This window comes from Manacus vitellinus, unplaced genomic scaffold, assembly GCF_001715985.3.
Source record: "Manacus vitellinus isolate BGI_N305 unplaced genomic scaffold, ASM171598v3 scaffold_11_pilon, whole genome shotgun sequence".
In the NCBI taxonomy this organism is placed as follows: Eukaryota; Metazoa; Chordata; class Aves; order Passeriformes; family Pipridae; genus Manacus; species Manacus vitellinus.
The window spans coordinates 2,268,469-2,289,136 of NW_021938895.1; the positions used below are offsets into that span (position 1 = coordinate 2,268,469).

The 20,668-nt window shown below is 40.8% G+C and overlaps 1 protein-coding gene across 1 annotated transcript in view; it reads right to left on the reverse strand.

Moving 5' to 3' along the window:
- Positions 1–18,853, reverse strand: part of CLIC5 (chloride intracellular channel 5) — a 59,561-nt gene extending 40,708 nt beyond the window's left edge. Inside the window, exon 1 of the mRNA XM_008921511.4 lies at positions 18,494–18,853. Within this exon, the coding sequence (XP_008919759.1) occupies positions 18,494–18,556 (63 nt within the window). The 5' untranslated portion in view covers positions 18,557–18,853. The remainder of the gene's footprint in view (positions 1–18,493) is intronic.
- Positions 18,854–20,668: the final 1,815 nt, after the last annotated feature.

The following is a 20,668-nucleotide window of genomic DNA, read 5'->3' on the forward strand; positions in this document are numbered from 1 at the left end:
GCACATGCATCTACAGGTAACAGCAACAGGATAATGTGATGTACATGCAATGTTCTACCACGACATAACAGTTCTCAAGCATGTATAAGACTGTTTCACAAAGAGGATGATTTTCCATTGTTGTTCATGACCACAGAGGATGGGATTAAGTATTTTGCTTAATTTGCAACAATAAAGCTTTGAAGGGGGGGGGGAAATCCAGTGTAATTATAGGACTAATGAAACACAAAGCAGGCTTTCTAAGGAGGTTGTGTAATCTCCATTTAGTGGAGGCTTTGAAGAAATCAAAAGAAGTTGGTAAGATTGGTCTCGATTTATTTCATCCTGCTGCAGAGTGGAGAGGGGGCATAGGATGTTTCAAAAATCCTTTCTATACAGTCTATATTAGTGACTCTGAAAATAAAGCTGTTCTTGCTGTCAGTGCTGGATGCTTGGTGGCACAGACTTTTGCTTCTCTCTGACCTGCACAGGATGAAGTCTGGCCCCAGTGAAATCAATGGCAATTTTGCCCATGACTTTGACAGGACCAGAATTTCACTCAGAGTTTTCATGGCCACGGGGAACCAACATAATAATCTGTCCTGACCTTTTGTGTCATACAAACATAGATTTCGCTCAGCCTGTAGCCAACATCTTGTTCCTGAACTAGAACATGCATTTTGGAAGGTTTTTCAGGAGAGGCACATGCCTGACATAGAGTGGTAGTAAAATCCCCTCTAGCGTTGCCTGCTTGCATTGCAGGGAGAAGCTCAACCAGCAACAGCCCACTTGTGGAGTTTTCCTAAAGCTGCCTAACTTGTCACATTACATATATATGCAATCTTTTTTTCTTATCTATCAGTTGCATTTATGCATGTGGGTTTAAGTTCTGGAAGAAACCTTAGTCACAGGATTTGGGGAGGCAGGACACAGCAGCACTCAGAAAATCATTCCATTTTCAGTAAAAGTCAATAGATGCTGAAGCATCAGCTACTGCTTGGTTGTTTTGGATACAACAGTGTATCTCATAGGACGAGATACATCCTCTTTTTAAGACCAGTTAACTTAGAATCACAGAATGGTTTGGGTTGGAAGGAACCTCAAAGACCATCTCGTTCCAACCCCCTGCCATGGGCAGGAACACCTTCCACTGTCCCAGGTTGCTCCAAACCCTGTCCAACCTGGCCTTGATCACTTCCAGGGATGGGGCAGCCACAGCTTGTCTGGGCAACCTGTGCCAGGGGCTCACCACCCTCACAGTAAAAAATTTCTTCCTATCTAACCTAAGTCTACACTCTTTCCATTTGAAGCCAATTCCTCCTTGTCCTGTCACTCCAGGCCCTTCTAAATAGTCTTTCTCCATCTTCCTTGTAGGCTCCCTTCAGGTACTGGAAGAATCTTATCCTGCAAGATATTGATACTGGGTGGCTATTCATGCTCTGTATATACATAATGCAGCTCCTACATTTTGGAAACTTATGCCTATAGGGTCATATTATAGCTTTGGTCTTTTGGTGCCACACCTATTAGTTTATTACATTCTAATATAATAGGTGGTATGCGTCCCATCCCTGGAAACATCCAAGGCCAGGACGGACAAGGCTCTCAGCAATCTGATCTAATTGAAGATGTCTCTGCTCATTGCAGGGGGGTCTGACTAGACGACCTTTAAAAGGTCCCTTCTAACTCAAAATATTCTATGATAATATACCTGATCTAATTCCAGAGCAGTTAATATTCACACAAAATATTCCCACTGATGATAAATATTCCACTGAATTCAGTGAGAGCAGAGTCATACTTTGGATTCACTGGTTTCTTTCTAATAAGTGATTTAAAACACAAGTGGTTTTATGCGCTCTCAAGAAAGAAATTAGGAATTACTCTTATTTAGCTATTCAAAAAGTACCAATTTTAATAGTTTCAAATATCGATGATTCTATATCCTCAGAGTTAATTAGACACATAAAAAAACCATTACCCCAGGAAAGCTGCAGAAAATACAATGAGACAGATCACTGTCAGAAGGTGTCACAGGCAATGCAAATTATAACCAAATTATTCCTGTTTCTAGTAGAGATCAGGTGCAAATACAGGAGTAGTTTCTCCAAAGCAAGCCCTATGCAGAGCTCCCATTACAGTACCAGAATCCTGAATGCAGGTTTTTTTGTAACAATTCAATCTGTGCACATCTGGAATTTGCATTTAACAGTCTGTTAAAAATCTATGAGCCAGGGATTTTTGACCAGGGTAATCTGGTCATATGGCATATTCTGGAAATGTTGGTGAATTGCAGCCAAATTTCCATGCCTCTAAGCAGCGTATCAGACTAACAAATAATAACAGCAGCCAGGTGCTGAAAGTTAATGCTGAACCCGAAATCAGATCCAGGGCTGAATTATTTATTGAAATTCCATTACTTCATTTGCACTATTAGAAGACAGAGTCACTTGCAGTCACTGCAAATAAAGGTCTGGATGGTGGGGCGTTGCTGATAAGAGCATTTACCACATCAGCTGACCCCAGCACAGGCCATAATCTGCCCTTGAGGGTCTCATTTTGTATCTTATTTAACATCACAGAAATACTGTTCATCAGTGATCTAAGGCCACTGGACTAAAAGAGCAATTGGCAGCCCTCAGGAGGTGTCCCATAGTGGGCAGGACTGGGCCTTTCTATCTCCTTTTGCATCTCCAAAGTTCAGGAGAAGCTCCATCCTGAGATGTGATGAATGTTTATGACTTTCACCAAAAGCAGATCAAGTTACTTTGCAAAGGAGCAGCACATCCCAGGCTCAAACTAGTCTTTGATGTTTGCATCTTGGTGTGACTTCTCAGTGCAACCCACAATACCTCCAATAAACTATTTACCAACACAATACTACCAGCATTTGGACCAAGAATTACTGCTGTGAAAATACAAATGCAGTATAAAGAAATTTTCCGCTTTCCAGACACTAACAGAGAAATAATTACAGAGTTTAGTCATTAGATAATATTTTTTCTCCTTTAATATTTTCTTACCTGCCAAAATTGCTGTATTTGTTCATCTGATCATCTACACTTACAGTCATACTTAGCCATTCAAGGGGTGTTACACTACAAGGCAGTCTTTTCTGTTAGCCACCTACAAAAGAGGGGGATGCGACTCTCTCTGACTATTTCATTAAACAAGAAACAGAGAAAGTTTCAAGTTTGTAAATTTAAGTACCTGTAATAAAAGCAAGAGTGATACACATAACCAGCAAGCAATTGTTTCTTGAGACTCAACCTAAAAGCAAAACAATTTGTGTGTTCAATAGCAAATGCTCAAGAAAACAAAGTGATGTCTTCCAAAAGCTACTGAGAAATTCTGAATAAATGTGTATAATAGTAGCAGTACAATTTACAAATATTTTACAGTACAGACTTGTGACATTAATGTATCATAAATGTTTAAGTAGAAAAAACAGTTGGATCAGTGAGTTGAGTTTGGATCACATTTCTTGTTTACTCAGCTTCCCAGTGCAGAATGATTTCTTAAATCCCTGTGTCTGTACTGTTTGGGTCCATTTGAAATGTTCCAGTGATGTGACTTTACAAACTTCCCAAAGGAAATGGTTTTGACAACTTTCTCTGAACACATTTTAACCTGATGACTAGACTGAATTTCCTCTAATTTTATTTTATTCTACTATCCAGCATTAAAAAAAAAAAAAAACAAACACCTTAATTGCCTTTAACTCAATGCTAGTCATTAAAATAATTCATACTTTTCATCCCTTTATACAAAATCTTACTTAACTATGCCATTGCACTTTCCCCTGCACCTCTTCACCTCTTACAGCCCTCTTGTTCCTGGGATCCTTGACCATGCCATCTATTCTCAATATCATCTGTTCCACAGGAAAACATTCACTTAATCATCATTAAAATTTGTCACTACAGTTTAGTCCCAACACTCAGATTTGGGCTGATAGATCTGGATTTTGGGCTGTGAGAGGAGCACCTGGTACTTCCTAGGCCACAATTCCAACACAGACACATTCCAGAATGCCATTGGAACTCCATACACCAAGTACCCATTGAATAAAACTTATTGGAACATCCAGGTTAATGAGGTAATTGAGAAACTAGCATTTGGCAAAGAAATTTCTGAACATTTTTTATACATTTGTGTACAGTTAGGCTCAATTTCCTCAAGTACCTGAATAGGCTCTGAAGAATTAGCTATTTTTTCATCTTTACTTACAATTCTCTCTAAAATGGAGGGTGTTTTTTTCTATTACTGCGAAATGTCAAGTACACAGGTGGTTCTTGAAAAATAAAAAATACAGAGAAGTCCTATAATTTAACACTTCCACTGATAAGCTAAGCATCTGTTAGTACAAAATCCCTCTTTCTGAAAGCATGGCACAACTGGCATTACTACTTAGTGCATCCAGTCTCAAAGACCTTGAATATGGCTTTAAATAAACATTAAGATAATTTTTTTAATAAATTAAAAAAATCAGTAATCCTTGGTGCCCAGAGTGGAAGAGATGTCCGGAGGCTAATTATAAAAAGCTCTTTTGCCCATGGGAGCTGCAGCAAGGTGCTGTCACGTGCAGATGGGGCTGGGAGGGGTGGCCAAGGTCAGGGGAGAGAGGCACTTCCTTCCCCTGGAAAAGAAAATCAGTGTTTCAAGGTTTGTCTCTTTGTCAGGGCAGTGGGACTGCACCTCCCCTAAGTTCCCTTCCTGGTCACATTCTTTCCTGGCTCTCCAAGGTTGGACCTGAGCAGCTGTCTACAGTCAGCATTTTTAACATTATTAGTATTATTCTAGTTGAATTATCTCCTTTGAGATAAAAATTGAATCATGAGGCCATTGGGCAGAGCTTGTGCTCAGCCCAGTAGGAGAACAAGGTGTTCCTGCAGACACATATCATAGGGCTGATGGTTTCAGTGTACCAGGATGGGCAGGAGGATATTCCCAAATCTGAAACAAGTCTTCCTGCCTTTATTACAGCCTGAATAGTGAGAAGTAAGACTTATGGGGTGTTTTAGAAAAATATGTAATTGGAGATGTTCTAACCCCAAAAGATTACATTCATGTACTCTGAGAAGCTCCTTGTGGCTCCATCTCTGAGCAGGGTGAGCTCTTAGTGCTTAATGCAGAGAAAACAAGAGAACATTTTTGAACCTCAAACAAGACACTGCTCCAGGACTGGATCTAGAGCTTAACAGTGGGACTCAGAAATATTGACTTGAAAGAGAAAATAAAACCAAATATCCAAAATTAGAGCATGTCAGAATGAGAAAGAGCAATTCAATAATTGAAGGCAAAATAGAATTCCATGTCAAACTGCATGAGTGAGCTAACACTCAAAGATGAAAAGAGAATTCAAATGATCCAAACGCTAACTGAAGACTGAAAATAAGGTTAACAATTAAGGACTTTGGTGCATTGGATCCTCTTGGCATGTCCTGAACACTTAAAAGAACCGAGCACACAAAAAAATCTAAAGCTGCCATTCTGAGAGAACCTAGAACCTGCAAGACTATTCCATGATTCAACCCCTCTTCATCCAGGAACAGCTTTTAAAAAAATACTATGAATGAAATAAACAAACAAAACAGGTCTCCAGTCACACACTGAATCAGCAGCAATGGCTCATCACAAAACACAGGGCAGCGAAAGAAAATAATTTCCTCCCATGATATGCACTCGTATCTGTTTGAAGTTGCCCATTCAGCAGCTAAAAGCAAAAGGAAAGCAGTAACACAAAGTGCCTGTTGACACACACAAATTGAATCACAATCTAGAAAAACACCAGCAACAATAGCGATGATCCATCGGGGCCAGTTTCTCTGATTTCCACTTGTTTGGGACAATACACAGGTACAGACTTGCACCAGCACACAAAATGACAGCTCTGTGCAGGATGTTTATTTGGATGTTAAAATGCCATAGGGAGGACAAGCTTGGCAATTCATACAGAGAAGCACCTGCCCAATCTGAAAATTAATTCCATATTTTGTGAGGAGTTTAACCACAACACTTGAGTAGTTTTTACAGTCTATGTCAAGAGAAAAGAACGGATGCAATTTTAGCTGGATAAGCTACTGGGCTACACAGATATGAAAATGAATATTGATGCAAATGTTTCACAGGGAATGAAGTCAAGGCATAGGGACATGGTATGACTTAGACACTGGCAGACAGAAAAGGAATTTGGCTCTCATATCTCCCAGTTTAGCTCTTCCTTCATCTCATCTTCAAGGTCTGACCTGTACTGACACAGCACTCATCTGCTCAGCCTTTGGAGGCCCTTCCAAAGTCTGGTCCTCGGAAACCCAGACACGATAAGCATATAAGATAAGCAATAACATATTTAACTGCCACCTGAATTTATCACATCTCATTATCACACCCAGGACATGTAAGCAGCTTCTTAGCATCATTTATATATGACTGGCCTCAACCAAATTTGTGCTGTCTTTCAGAGACACAGAAATCAAAGCCTCCCTCTGTGCTTGAACCAAACCCTTTTCTGGTTTGCCAAGATCTCCATCGCAACCCCTTCCTGGTTTGTAGATTTTGTGGCTTGCTTATTCCTTTACTGTCCTTAACTGTGTTCGTTTGTTACAGCATTATCTAGTCTTGATCTGAATCGGAGGCAGAAAGGGCACGACTTCTTTGGTGGTTTGTTCCAACAGTTAATCACTCTTAGAATTACTATTAAGTTTAGTCCTAACTTGGCTACATTTGACTTTGAGGTGGTCTAAAAGAAGGTGTCCCTGCCATGGCAGGGGGCTTAGAACTAGATGATCTTTAAGGTTCCTTCCAACCCAAACCATTCTGTGATTCTATGTCTTGTTATACTTGTCACACACTACATTAAAAAGCCCCCTATAGATACATTCAATATTGTGGTCAAGTGATGTTTGTTCTTTTACTTAAATGAGAAGGACTGCCTTAAGGAGGGCAACCTTAAGTATTTTTACCCCTTAAAATTATTCTTATCTACATCTTTTCCAATATCGTAACACACACTAGCTCTGCATGTGTTTAAAATGACCAGCCAAAAGATAATCTAAACCTTGACCCCTCCCTACTAAGAACAATGGCAAAATAAAAAAGTAAAAATGCATAGCTGTGACTAGTCTGATTTATATGTTTATTATTGGAATATTTACTGTCAATTACTAAGCAGGCGTGGCACACGAACACTGAATCAGTCATGCTAAGTGCTGTACAAAACCCAAAAGACACAAGAGCTATGGCTAAAGGGCAGAGCACAGAACTGGAGTGAAACTCTTGCTGGATCTCCTTGCACAAGGCCCCTGTTTCAAAGCTTCTGCACCTCTTAAGTGTTGACCATGACTGCACAGTGCTTCAAAGTTGCTATTTGCTATAAACAGGCATCTGTATTTTTTCATCTCAGGGACTGGGTTTTGCAAAGAGAACCACGTTCAGAGGTGGCTGGCAAAGCATGGAGCAGCCTGCACAGCCTCCTTTGCAGAACTGGGATCTAAGAACACTTACGAGCTATGAGCATCTAAGAAGAGTAGAGATCTATTATCACCCTGTGTTTTACTAACAAGTATTAAAAAAATCCACACTCACAACAAAGGCACAGCTGCTGAACATTTAAAATGGATGCTAAACTATCTTTTCTGAATTATGGACAGTTGCTGAGCTTAGCTGTCAAATGTTTTTTGAGTTTGAGCACATATGGATTAGCTCATCATACTCTGAACTCCACTGCTAGTTTGCAGCAGAACACTCATTGGAGGTGATGAGCCCTTTTCCAAGCAGTAGAGCATTACACTTTACTAGCAGCAGAAGTTAGAAAAATTTATATCTTCTTTGGTATCTTCATGATCAAGAAATTGGGAAACTAAAGCCATACGTAAATCAAGCAAACTTCCTCTGTGCATAACCCCATTTAGAGCATCATTAATAGGTTTTAACACCTGAAATATTGGTGAATGGTGAACTGAGCCATGATAATTTTTTTGGTCCAAAGGAAACAAAATATTTGGTCAGAGAAGTTGTAGATGCTCCATCCCTGGAAGTGTTCAAGGTCAGGTTGGATGGGGCTTTGAGTAAACTGGTCTAGTGGAAGGTGTCCTTGCCCATGGCAGGGGGTTGGAATGAGATGGTCTTTAAGTTCCCTTTCAACCCAAACCATTCTATGATTCTATGAAACACAAGAGAAACAACAAAAATAGTCAAGAAATGGCTTTTTTGCAGCCTGACTTACGTAAGGAAGGATAAAAAATACTATTCCCATATATAATCTTTCCAAGTTTTATAGAATTTAAAGTAAATGATAATCAGCTTTGGTCTTGAATTGTAATGGTCCAATAAAGATATCATGATCTCAGCTCTGGGGGCAAAAGCTGGAATCATTTATTGAACACGTGAGTGCTGTTTAAGGGTCTTGGGGGCTTCCATGCTAATGAGGAGGCAGGGTTATTCCAAACAGGGGATTCCACAACCTATTAGCATTTCCAGTAACGGGGGTGACATAAGGGGAAAAATGATTTTACATTTCTCGGATACTGTATTTACATTCTGGGGAAAAAGTTTTGGTATTTCCAGTAAGCAGGGTTACATTGGGGAAGGGTGATCAGCTTTACCTGAAAGAAGGATTTACACAGGGAGGGAGAAAACAATGGGATATCTGATAGCATCATGCAAAGTCTCTCTACATCCTGCTGGAGGAGATCAGGACAATGGATCTTGTGTGGTCTTTTAGATGGTGGTTTTCCCCCAGTTCCTATGGCCCAAGGTTTCCTGTTTAATCCTAGCAGTTCCTTTTCTGTTGGTATTCGAATTTCAGACTGCAACACTGAATATTAGGCTTTGAAAATTTTACTTACATTTTTGAGTAAGCACATACAGGTGAATGCCATGGGCTTCTCTCATCTGCTCTGCACACATAATTAGTTTTTCAAGAATGAGGATTTAGAAGAGCCAACTGTCACTATCTGAGCAACTTCACCCTTAATACAATGTCCTTATGCCAGAGCATCTATATCAGGAATAGCTTCAGCTCCTACTGTTCTACAGATGCATTAGTAAGTTATTATAATACAACCCTCCTGAAATGAGTTTCAATTAGTGCATTATCTCAGTTTTACACAGAGTTGCCAATAATACACATAAAGGAGCTATTTTAATACATTTTGGCTATCAGGGACATGGGGAAAAACGTTGGAGAAGCACCCGGGCTCCAGATATACAATACTTCTGAGGAGGTACTTGAACCAGGTTACCCAGGGGAACAACATAGAAATCACGGGGATTAGTGGACTGGTATAAATTTATGAATCTGAATGCACGTGAGAACAAGCAGAAAAAGCAGATAAGTTGATCTTACAGAAGATACAACACATCTGCACAAACTCTGAACTAGAATGAGCTCCTGTACAGACACTTAATAAAGCACCCAACAGCCTGTACCTAAGAGCAGACAAACATCCAGTTTCCTCTGCTTTGATTTCTTTTATGTCCAGGAAATTGAGATTTCCAATACACTTTGTCAGAAGACAGTTCTATACTGGAGACCTGATCCCATCATATATTTCTCTTCTATTTTAAGTGGTGTTCAGGATGGTGAACCCGCTATGGGATAAGAGTGAAGAATGTTCCCTGATCCCACCACGTGTCCACATCTGCAGGAGAAGGACTGGTATCAGCATTTCATCAAGGTGAGGAGAGCCTGAATACCTTGCCTTGGATCGCTGAAGGAAGCAGAAATGCCCAAAAGTAATAAAAGCCTGCCAAGAATTTGGGTAGAAACCTGGTAATATTACTAAGCTTAACATGTTGAAAAAATTGCACAGTGGGACCTTTTCATAGTTTGACTAGAAAAAATAATAAGAATCAGCGTTTACAGCTGGTGGGAGCTCTGCTGTTGTTTTCTATTAAGATAAAGTGCTGAAATGCTGATTTGTTTGCAGAATGGAAAGTCAAAAAAACGTTGACTTGGATTTTGACAATACTGGGGCCTTTTTAACATGGCAAAGCTTTCCTATGGTGCATTACAGAACTGTATCTAAGGTGCTTTTTGTCCCAGTCTCTTTTCTGAGCCCATCTCCTCTTCTGACACTGTAGCCACGAAATTTCTGTGTTGCATCAGAGTCACTGAATAGAAAAGGAATCTGTCTTATGTCACAGAAGATTAACTTCACCATCATTAAAAAAGGGTACATATAGAAGGGTAAAATCATAAACAACCTAAAAGCTGTTATGAAATTGTTCTTGAGAAAGACAGAATCACAGCCATTCGAAAAGAATCATGTAATTTAACAGAGTCAAAGAAAACATCCAATGGACTCATTATTCTACATTTATATGTGAACTTGCAATCAAGTTGCATAACAAACAGCAATGACATGTTGTAAATGTAATCCATTAGAGAAAGTTGTACCCTTAGGTATTATTAGATAAAATTGCTGGCTTTGAAACTGCAAAACGCAGCTGGATACAGTTTGAATTACTTTTGTTCCCCTGTAATAATTTCCAAGTTTTAAGTTTAATATAAGAATCATGCCAGGAATACATGATGCCGATTAGACTCCTCAGACCTACAAAAACAAGGTATTTTTTAACTCATGGCTCCATATGTACATATATATCACTGCTACCATATCCAGATGAGTATTGCTGCATGTCAGCGATACAGAAGAAGTGCAAACAAATGGAGAAAGCAAGGGACAAGGAAGGAAAGGAAATACGGATCTGTTTTGGACTGGGTCCATGATAAATTTTACTGTATCAAACAAATCACTTCAAGTTATTTTCAAAGTCCCTACTAGAGCACTTTAGGTACCTGCTCAGATTGCCTAATTCACCTAAGATTTATAGATGGAATTCAGCACAAAACTAAACCCTTGCTTATTCCAAATGATTCTCCCTGACTTTGAGTCAGCCTTTGCCAAAAAAAGTATCATTGAAACCTATTCATGTACAAAACTAACACACAAACTCACAGCCCTTTAATATCTGCCTAACATTAAAAAGGGGCATTTTGAAAAATTTACCAGAGACCTTAGCTGAAAAAAACAGAAACACTACTAATAAAATAGTGTTTAAGTTACCTCTTTGCTGCACCGCTGGGATTATTTTGCGGTCATATTTTGAAGAGTTATGTGCCACACAAGAACTCAGTGATATTATTGCTGTGATGATCAATATGCTCTCCTAAGCAATCTTACACAGCCTTTCATCAAACTCTATTTGATATAACCAGGTGACCCGATGATAACGTTAAACTCTGGAGCACAGGCAGACGAACTTCCTGCTGGCTCTTCTGGAAAGGACCCCTGTGTATTTTTGGGATGTTATGTCAAATGATCTCGGTGACATTTGCTGCTCTGGAATAGCCTCAGCAGAGCCATGTACTGCCGACAAAAGTTCCCTGAGGACACTTACTGGAGCTTCGCTGTCATCGCTGAACCACGACACGACAACCTGTGAGCCTGACGAGCTGTGTGCTGCCAGAGATGGAAAAGGAGCAACCTGCAGCTAAACATAGAGCACCCAAAGCACACCAACGGCTATTTCTCAGTACAAGCAATAGTAATTAGGAATATCACCAGTTCTTTACAGTAAAGTTAAACCAGTATTTACCCAATTTGACTATGAGGCTCAGAAGAGCTGGAATAAAGGAAGGAGTTAGCAAGTGGAGTTTAAACAAGATCTCAAATACACTTAAGTTGACCTAACTCTGCTGCCACTGAACTCAGCAGTACAAAACTGACTCGCTTTTGTGGCCGTGGGATATGACCCAAACTGAATGCTTCTGAAGTCTTGTGCATTCAAATGAATCCAATTTACAAAGGCACATAAAGAAGTAAAGTTATGCATATTCAACAAAGCATTTGAATATGTTTCATTTTAATCAGATGTTTTCATCACAATTAACATATATATCGGTGCCATTATTTTTATGAAGAGCAAATTGTCACAGACATTTATATGAGGGAAAAAAAAAGCAAACCATGGCAGATCAGGCTGTGATTCACCTTGAGCCATAAAATAATGATTAGATCATGAACTTAGGCAGAAGGAGACAGAGCTGAAAATCCCTTCTTAACTTGAGATCCAGTTTCCCAAGTAATCCCAAAAGCATTCCAAACTAGGTTCAAGGTGGCAGGGATAGTGAACATATCCCTGCAAAGTCATTTTATAAACTTGGCCTGCTTGAACTATTTACTGCCCGTCTCTAATATTCCCACCAACGAGGCACTTGTCCTGACGCAAAACAAAATCTGCAAACACTCAGAGAGAAAACAGACACACAGACATACAGACGCTGGGTTGTATAATTTGGGTTAAAGCTTCTTTAAAGTATTGTTTTTCTTCATCACAAAGAAAAACAAGCAGTTTTTAATTTTTAAACTTTTGCTAGGCAGCTTTTAGTAGTTTATTGAATTGTTTTCTTTTAACAACATAAGCTTAAAACAAAATCTTGCCAAGATGCATGTTTTCCCCCTGCTTTTAATTATTTTATTGAAAATGTTTAATAAAAAGATAAGAGAAGAAACTATCAGTCCAGGCAGCATTTCCCTGATTTAACCGGGTTGGTAGTGGAGTTGCTATTGATTTGTCACTCCAGTCACTCTTGATTTGACAAGATCTAAGCAGAGCCAGGGTTACGCTGAAATACCTGAGTCCCCCTGCATGGAACTTATGAAACACATTTACTGATGTTTAAACAAACTTAGTAAAATTATTTTCCTCCCTGGTGTCAGACTACCAGTAAACCTTGTAAATTTTGTAACCCTAATACCAAGGCACAAGGACAGTACACTGGAGGAGAAGACTCAGGCTGCTGATCATGCACTGCCTCACGGAAAAAAAGTCTGGAAGAGACATGAACTGTGTTGCCCATTGTTTGCTTGACAGCTTCAAATGGATAAAAATTCAAGATCTGTAATAAGCCCTGTGCTCATGCCACTTCCAGGGTGACAGCTGGAAGTATCAGAGACTGCACACACTGTGTGTGCCTGTTTTGTAGGGTGGCTGTGGCTCCCTCAAATGTGAAAGGCTTGGCCAACCTCATTACCAAGAACACAAAAAAATGTTATTGTCAGTCTTGGAGCACCAGGCAGGGTGAACCAGATGTCTCAGTATCATTATTATTCCTTGTGTTTTTTTAATCTTTGTTATTTCCTCTTTATCTAGAAGGTTTTACTAAACGTAGGAATGACTTTGTATGGAAGCCAAAAGCTGAGCTCATAATACCCAGGAAAAACCCACACTTTTTAAGAAATAGAAATGAACTTGCACCCTACAGATTTGATGCTGATTCCTACTTATCACCAAAAAACTTCTTGAGTGCAGTCTACGATTCAAACACATTACACAGCCTGTATTGTTACAATGGGTTGAAAGGTTCCTATCAACTTATCTCTCCCATTTTGTAAAGGTAGTATTGGTTTTGATAACCCTGAAATTCTGAAACTGAAATCAGATTTCTTATCAGAGGGACTCTCTTACGTTAAAACCACAAAAGCCTTAACAGTGGGGAACAACTGTTTGCACCAGGAGTAGCATTATATATTCCTCTAAGACTATGTGGCAGCAGTTCACCAAATTCCAAACTAAGGCTAGTTTCAAATCACCTTTTGGCAGAAGTAACTTAAAAAAAAAAAAAAGAGAACAGAAAATGCACCAAAAAAATCCCAGAATTCAAAAAATAATCTTCCACCTCCCTGAGATAATTTCTGGGATAATTCTGCCCAAAAGAGGGGCAGCAACATCTTCCCAAGAGCAGTGGCTCCTGGTATTTTGTTGGAGCACACTAAATGAGCAGGATGACTGCTCTGTCCTGACAGCCTGGCTCTCTGACTGACCCATTCATTTAGGGAGAGGAAGTTTGGTGCTAAATCTTGCCATTGCTTTTAAACACAATCCTAACAGGCCCCTGAAAATCCCCCAAATTAAATGCTGGATCATAAAGGGCTCACAGGTTCCTTGTATGTGTGTTTGCTGCTCCAGGAGATCAGGACCATTCCAGGACTAACCTCTTTTCTTTGTGATCATCCTGTAACAGGGAATGACTGCAAGGGGCCCTACAAATACTGGGATGCTGACAGTCCTTGAACCCTCCCTTGGCTGGTACCATATCCCTGGGACACTGCAAACACCCCAGCACTGTGCCTGGTCACACACAATGCTCAGCTCCAAATTGGAGGAAAAGGATGAGAGCGTTCAATGCATTTAGAACTTCACGTCTTCAGCTGGCAGACAGGAATGTGTTTACAGATCATCTCATTCCAACCTCCTGCCACGGGCAGGGACATTTTCCATCAGACCAGGCATCTCTAATCCCCATCCACAGTGGTCCTGAACATTTCCAGACATGGGGCAGTCACAACTTCTCTGGGTAACCTATGCCAGGGCCTCACCACCCTCACAGTAAAGCATTTTGTCCAATCTAAATCTGCCCTCTTTCTATTTAAAGCCATTCCCCATTGTCATATCACTACATGCCCTAGTCAAAAGGCCCTCTTCAGCTCCCTTGGAGCCTCTTAAAGCTCTGGAAGGGGCTCTAAGGTCTCCCCAGAGCCTTCCCTGCTCCAGGCTCAACAACCCCAACTCTCAGCCTGTCTCCATAGCAGAAGTGCTCCAGCCCTATGGTTAACTTAGTGGCCACTTCTGGACTCTCATTCCAACAGAACCAGGTCTTTCTTATGCTAAGGACCCCAGAGCTGGATGCAGCTCTCCAGGTGGGGTCTCGTAAGAGCACAGCAGAGGGGCAGAATACCCTCCCTCAACCGGCTGCTCACACTGCTTTTGATGCAGCCCAGGATATTGATGAACATATCCATAATACTAATCCATTGATACCACAATGACTTGTTCTAGAAGTAGCTGCCTGTCAGCTCACCACACATCCTCCTACTACCATGATGATATCACCATCTTTTCATTATCAGAAATATGGATTAAGATATATCTTGTTATAGAGTGTTTCTAAAGCAGGAAGACTTTTACAACGAGAAGCACTTAGGCCCATTTGTGTGTTTTTTTTGCTTTCTAGACTGTGCTCATTCTGAGCAATGCAAATAGACAGTTTTCTTTGCATTATGTTTTGTTTTCCATCTGTACAACATATCTCCTTTCAAAGTAACTTTCTAAATATTAGGCACTACTCTAATCCTGAAGGGCAAGGAATGCACATCCAAACACCTATTTCCACTGCAAACAGAAGGAAGCCACAAAAGTTCTGCTGTCCTCTCCTATGGATTTTAATTTTGTTACTGCACGCAAAAAGAGTACAATTTCAGTTTAGTCATTACGTTCACGTATACAGGTTCAGACCGCCAAGAAAACCTAAATACACCTTCCATTGGGATGTCATTTATGCAAAAGCACTTTGCTTCTCCAGCACACAAAGAATTAAAATTAACCTGAGTTACAGCAAGCTGGGTTAAGCACAGAGCAAGCACAACCTCCTGATGTTCACTTCCCCAGAGCTGCTGCCGCCAGCGTCTCGCGCTGCTGCGTATCAAGCTTTTTTCTCTGGCAGCCTCTTCCAATTCCCTGTCAAACAAGTTTAGAGAAGGAATTGCTGCTGTAGAGTTTCAGTGTTCAGTAAAACCCTGCTTATATGAACTGCCCATGTGATCAAGGTGGTGGCAGACCTCACCGCTGCTCAGCTCTGCCCGCTCTCACCATCCATCTCGTGTCCTGCCCCAGATTTGGGGTGGTTACCTCTCACAGATCCAGATTAGGGCACTGTTAGAAAAAGAGTGAAATCAAAGGGGATGGTAACAAACAGGTGTGATAACCACTTAACCTGTCTCTGCCACGGCAGCTCAGTTGTGTCCTGGTGGTGCCCAGCCTGTCTGCAGGCTCAGGACATCCTGAGCCAACCTGCATTAGGTTACAGCACAGCTCTTTTGTTTACAACCAGCTCTCTGCTTGTCTTTCTGAGGCTCCTGTGCTCCTGGTTAAATAAAAAAGGGAAATAGAGCAATTGTGTAACACCTTTCTTTTTTTAACCTGAGACAGAAACTGTTTTTATTAGAGACTCTTTTGCTGGAGAAAAACAGCCCTTTCTGGTTTATTTGTGCTTGTGGAAGACGGTTTCCTCCGTGCCCCATCTACTGCCCTACATTTTCTCACTGAACTCTGCGTTTTCTGGCTGTGCATTCATCCAAGGATGCAGTACAGAATTCTTTCCCTTAAGTATTAATTCCACAAAAATCAAATGATGAATTTCACATTGCTCCCAACATCCTCTGCTATTAAAACTCACCTCAAGTCTGGTCTAGTATATTAGATTTGCCATTTGTCCCAGTATCTCATACTCGTCCAGAAGTTGCACTTTTCTGTTCTTCTTTCCAGCCTTAAGACAAACAGAAGAAGTGCCTTCTCCTTTGCAGATTCTCTCCTGGATCAGCCTTCCTGTTTATTTCCCCTTAATAATATCCTATTCTGTTCAAATTCATGCTCCAGAAAAGTTGTCACCTGTTCATGATTCTCTTACATGCTCCTGTTTTTCAGCTTTCCACTCATCTCTCCTTTGGATGTTCTTCTCTTTTTTATTTTACAACTTCTGAGCTGTATAATTTAATACTCTGCTTACATGTGTTACTATACAACCTTCTAAACTTCTAATTAAATTAGTGGCACCTTTCCAAAACATCAAGAATTGCAATTTTTCACTTTAAATGGAAAGTCTCCAGGAAGATATCCATTAATTCTTCTGCTTCAGCTCTGCAAATTATGAGTTTTATGTGAGAGTCTCTATGCAATTCTGTAATATGCATTATGCAGGAAGTCACATTACTAAAAATGTTCTTTCTGGGGTTATAAATCTTCAGGTGATGGCATGGCTCAGTTTAATGCAGTGCTCATTTTTTCCAGTATCTTATGGATCCAGAACTTCACACAATGAATCTGGGCAATGACCTTCACTTTAACAGCTGATGCAGTCAAGGAACCACATATCACAAAGATCCATATCGGCCTCAGTAAAATAGTGTGGGCACTAAGACAAATCAGTAGCTAAAGGTTTGACACTTGTGATGACATAGAGTACCAAACAACCCCTCCAACCTATTTTTTAGCCCATAAATGTCTGCATTAAACTCATTGTGGTAGAAATAACTTTTTTCTAGACACCAGAGGTGAGGTGTCTGGCTCTAGGACCCATGGAGGTCCATTTTAACACATTAAGCTCTGAACGAAGGATTCGCTGGGCATTAATGAACCAGAAATTCTTGTAAAATCTGTTTGCTAGGGAAAAAGACCTCACTGCTGGCTTGGTCAGGACAGCTGCACCTGAACTGACTGGTTTTGAAAGATGTGTGAAGAAGCTGTGTATACACATCATGGATGTGGCTGACATTTCAACTTACAGCCCAAAACATCCATCAGGGAGTAAAAAGCAATTATATACCCTCAACCTGACAGAAGGGAGGGGTTGGAATTTGCTTTCCTAATCATTCAGTACTGTTTGCAAAGGGTCTGAGGTAACTTCCACATATTAATAATAATCCCATTGATTTATAGGAATGGTTTAGGCTTGAAGAGACCAAACACCTGTTACTGTTCCAGACCAGTTAGACAAGGCTTTGAGCAACGTGGTCTAGTGGAAGGTGTCACTGATCATGGTAGGGAGTTGGAAGGAGATGGTCTTTAAGGTCCCTTCCAACCCAGCCATTCTATGATTCTATGATTTCATGATTTTACATGGGCATAATGGATTTCAGCTTCAATGTGTGTAGAGGCTTTAAAACATACTCTGAACACCAAAAATCTGAGCCCTTCACTGGGACAGAGTTTGCACAAAGTTTGCTATTAATAAGGTTGTATGTGTCATGGGTTTGAATTGTGCCACTGATTTGAACAGTAAGATTTTCATAGCCAAAGAGCAAATCATACCCAACTTGAAACATTCTGAAACCTTACCATATAACAGGTGTGCTCATTTTCATATATATTCATTAAATCACTTTCTGTTCTCAGTTACCCTTTTATAAAATCAGAATGAGCTTCAGGCTGAGGAATCCAAAAGTAAAAACTGATTCAGTTTTTACTGCTTTAGAAAAAAGAAAGTATTGGAAGAAATAATCAGAAAACTGACACCTTATCTCAATCCTTATTGTTTTATGGTCCATCAGCATTTGAGACCTTACAGCGTCTGCTGAGGTACCAAATCATGGTACCCCTCAGCTCTTCCCAAAAATGGAGAAGGCAGTCAGGATTCATAGTGGAAAACCTGAAGTCTACAGCCTCAAGTCTAAAGTTAGGACACAGTAATTGCAGGCAGCAGGCTAAGAATAACAGAACAAACTCATGAGGAGAGAATTAACAATAAAACACAGGAACTCTGACTTTCCCTTCACAACATTACCTAATTCTAATGTTACGAAGAAGAAAGCAGTGTAAGTGTGTGTGCAAGAGATAACAGGCTGTCAAAGCACCACTTCAGCTCAGTGACAGAAAATTAAAGTTTGATTATTCAGTAGAAGCTGAGCTGATCCGAGAGTCACACCAGTGTCCAGTTCACAGCACAACTTACCTTCACAAAGAGCTCGATTTCAGGGTCCTTTCCTTCCCCGTTAGCAGCAACAGAGTCTGTCATTTTTCACCCCCAAGGCCACCAGCTGATCTCCCTCTATTAAGTGGCAAAAGGAGGTTTCAACTGCACAGCGGGTGAGTTTCCCTTCCAAACTGCTCTCACAAAGCTCTTAAAATATCATTTGTAATTATGATAAAGCTCAAAAGCAGTGGAGAAAACAAGTTTGCAGGTTAATAAATTAATAATAATTTAAAAAAGGCAGGCAGCAGAGAAGCAGTCCCTGTTACAGTTGTGTAGTTCTTCAGAGCAACAAGTGCTGCTGTGCTCTGGTACAGTATCCTCATCTGTCAGAGCTGCAGTCCTTGCTGCCTGCCCAAAATAGCCCAGAGCATAAAAAAAGAGGGTGGGGTTAACTCACAGGGGAGGAGACAAAATCGCCCAGAGCATAAAAAAAGAGGGTGGAGTTAGCCCACAGGGGAGGAGGCAAGTTTCTGGTACCTATGGTAGGATCAGTCTCAGAGCAAACAATTCTGGTCTTCCCCGTTTTCAGCATTTCTGTCGTTCCCTCCCTTTATTCGACAGCTGGGAGCACCAGGGACAGGGAAGAAGGAAGTTCTGCAGCAAGCCTGGTTTTGTTGCTTTAAGCAGCAGTGATGTTTTTTCCTGCTTTTCTGAGGGGTGATTTTCCTGCTCCAAGCTGTTCAAAATCCTAATATTGTTATTGCTAAGAACGGTAAGGAAAAAAAGAGCCTGTGCATTGGCCGTGGCATTGGTACAAGGGGTGTGCAGAAAAGCAGAGTTTTGCCTCAGCAAAACCCCCCATGTGTGTGATACAAAGGGGCACAGAAAGCAGAACTCAATACTCAGGTGAGAGAAGCACCTGTGGTGCCAGCACTGTTGATGGAGTTCAGGAGCAGAGGAACGGGAATGTTTGGGTCCCATAACTATTTCTCAGCATGTCCCTCGGGATGCTGGTTGTAGAGGGGGGACAGGAGAGCGATGATTCACTGGGGTGGAGCATGGAAGAACAGTTCCAAAGGCCTCAGCCTGCTGCTGACATATTGGCATCTCTACTCCCTTCCTTTACCCTGCATTCCTTGCGTGACTCAGAGGTCACCACATAGCAACCCTAAGCATGAGGTGGCACAGGATAGAAAGGCCTGACACAGCCAAAAGGCATGGAGGAAGGGAGTGCTGCCATGGGAGGGGATGATGGGCAGAGGCAAAGGGGGTAGTGGGACCTCTTCCTCATCCCTTCATGTCCTCCTGCCCTCGGGAAGCCCCTTCCTGCACTGCTGTCCCTTGATTCTGTTTTGGGACCAGCTCACAGGCTGTTGGCAGCTCGAGCTGCCGGACACGAGCAGTTTTACCTTCCCCTTCTGACACAGAGAGGCATTTGGGGGATGGTTTTGACATGATCAAACACTTGCCTTTCCTGAAAGTGCTCTTAGCTGTGTGCTTTTGTGATGATCTCTAGTTCCCTCCATGACCTCTAGGCATTTAACACAGGTCCAGAGCAGTCACAGCCATGATCTCCATGGCCCTTTGGATAAGCTCTATGGGAATTTCTCCAAGCAGCTGCTTTGTGTGCACTCCGTGAAGGACTGAAATGGTTAACAAGTAAATCTCATTATGCTGTTGCAACCATAATTACAACATAATCAACATTATAATTACTGTAAAAGTGTGCTTATGGTTTTTAGATCTAATTAGCACTCATTCAAATAACTGGAAGGTTAACTGTAAGAGAATTAAGTGTTATTACTCCTTTGATTTCAAATTTCTACATGTAATTTTTGGACTAGGCACATTAATTACCAAACATATATAGTATGATTACTCTTAGGCCTACAGGCAAGCTTCCAAGGGCATGGGCTAAGTGTACTTACATGTGGCAGAAAGAATCATTGCATTGTAATTATGCATTACAGTTATAAAAGTCTGCCAAAAACTTAAGTATAGTCACCATATCTCTAAAATGCATCCCTAAATAATGTATTATCAACTATACGATTATAAGACTTTGGGGTTTGCTGAAAAATTGTTTTGCTTTAGTACCCCATGATGATGTCATATCCCTTTAATGAGGTTTCCTTGGAAATAATGGGAAGTGGGTCACGTTGACTGAAGTTACCTGTAGCTCCAGCCTCATTGAAAACACTGTTTTGATATAGG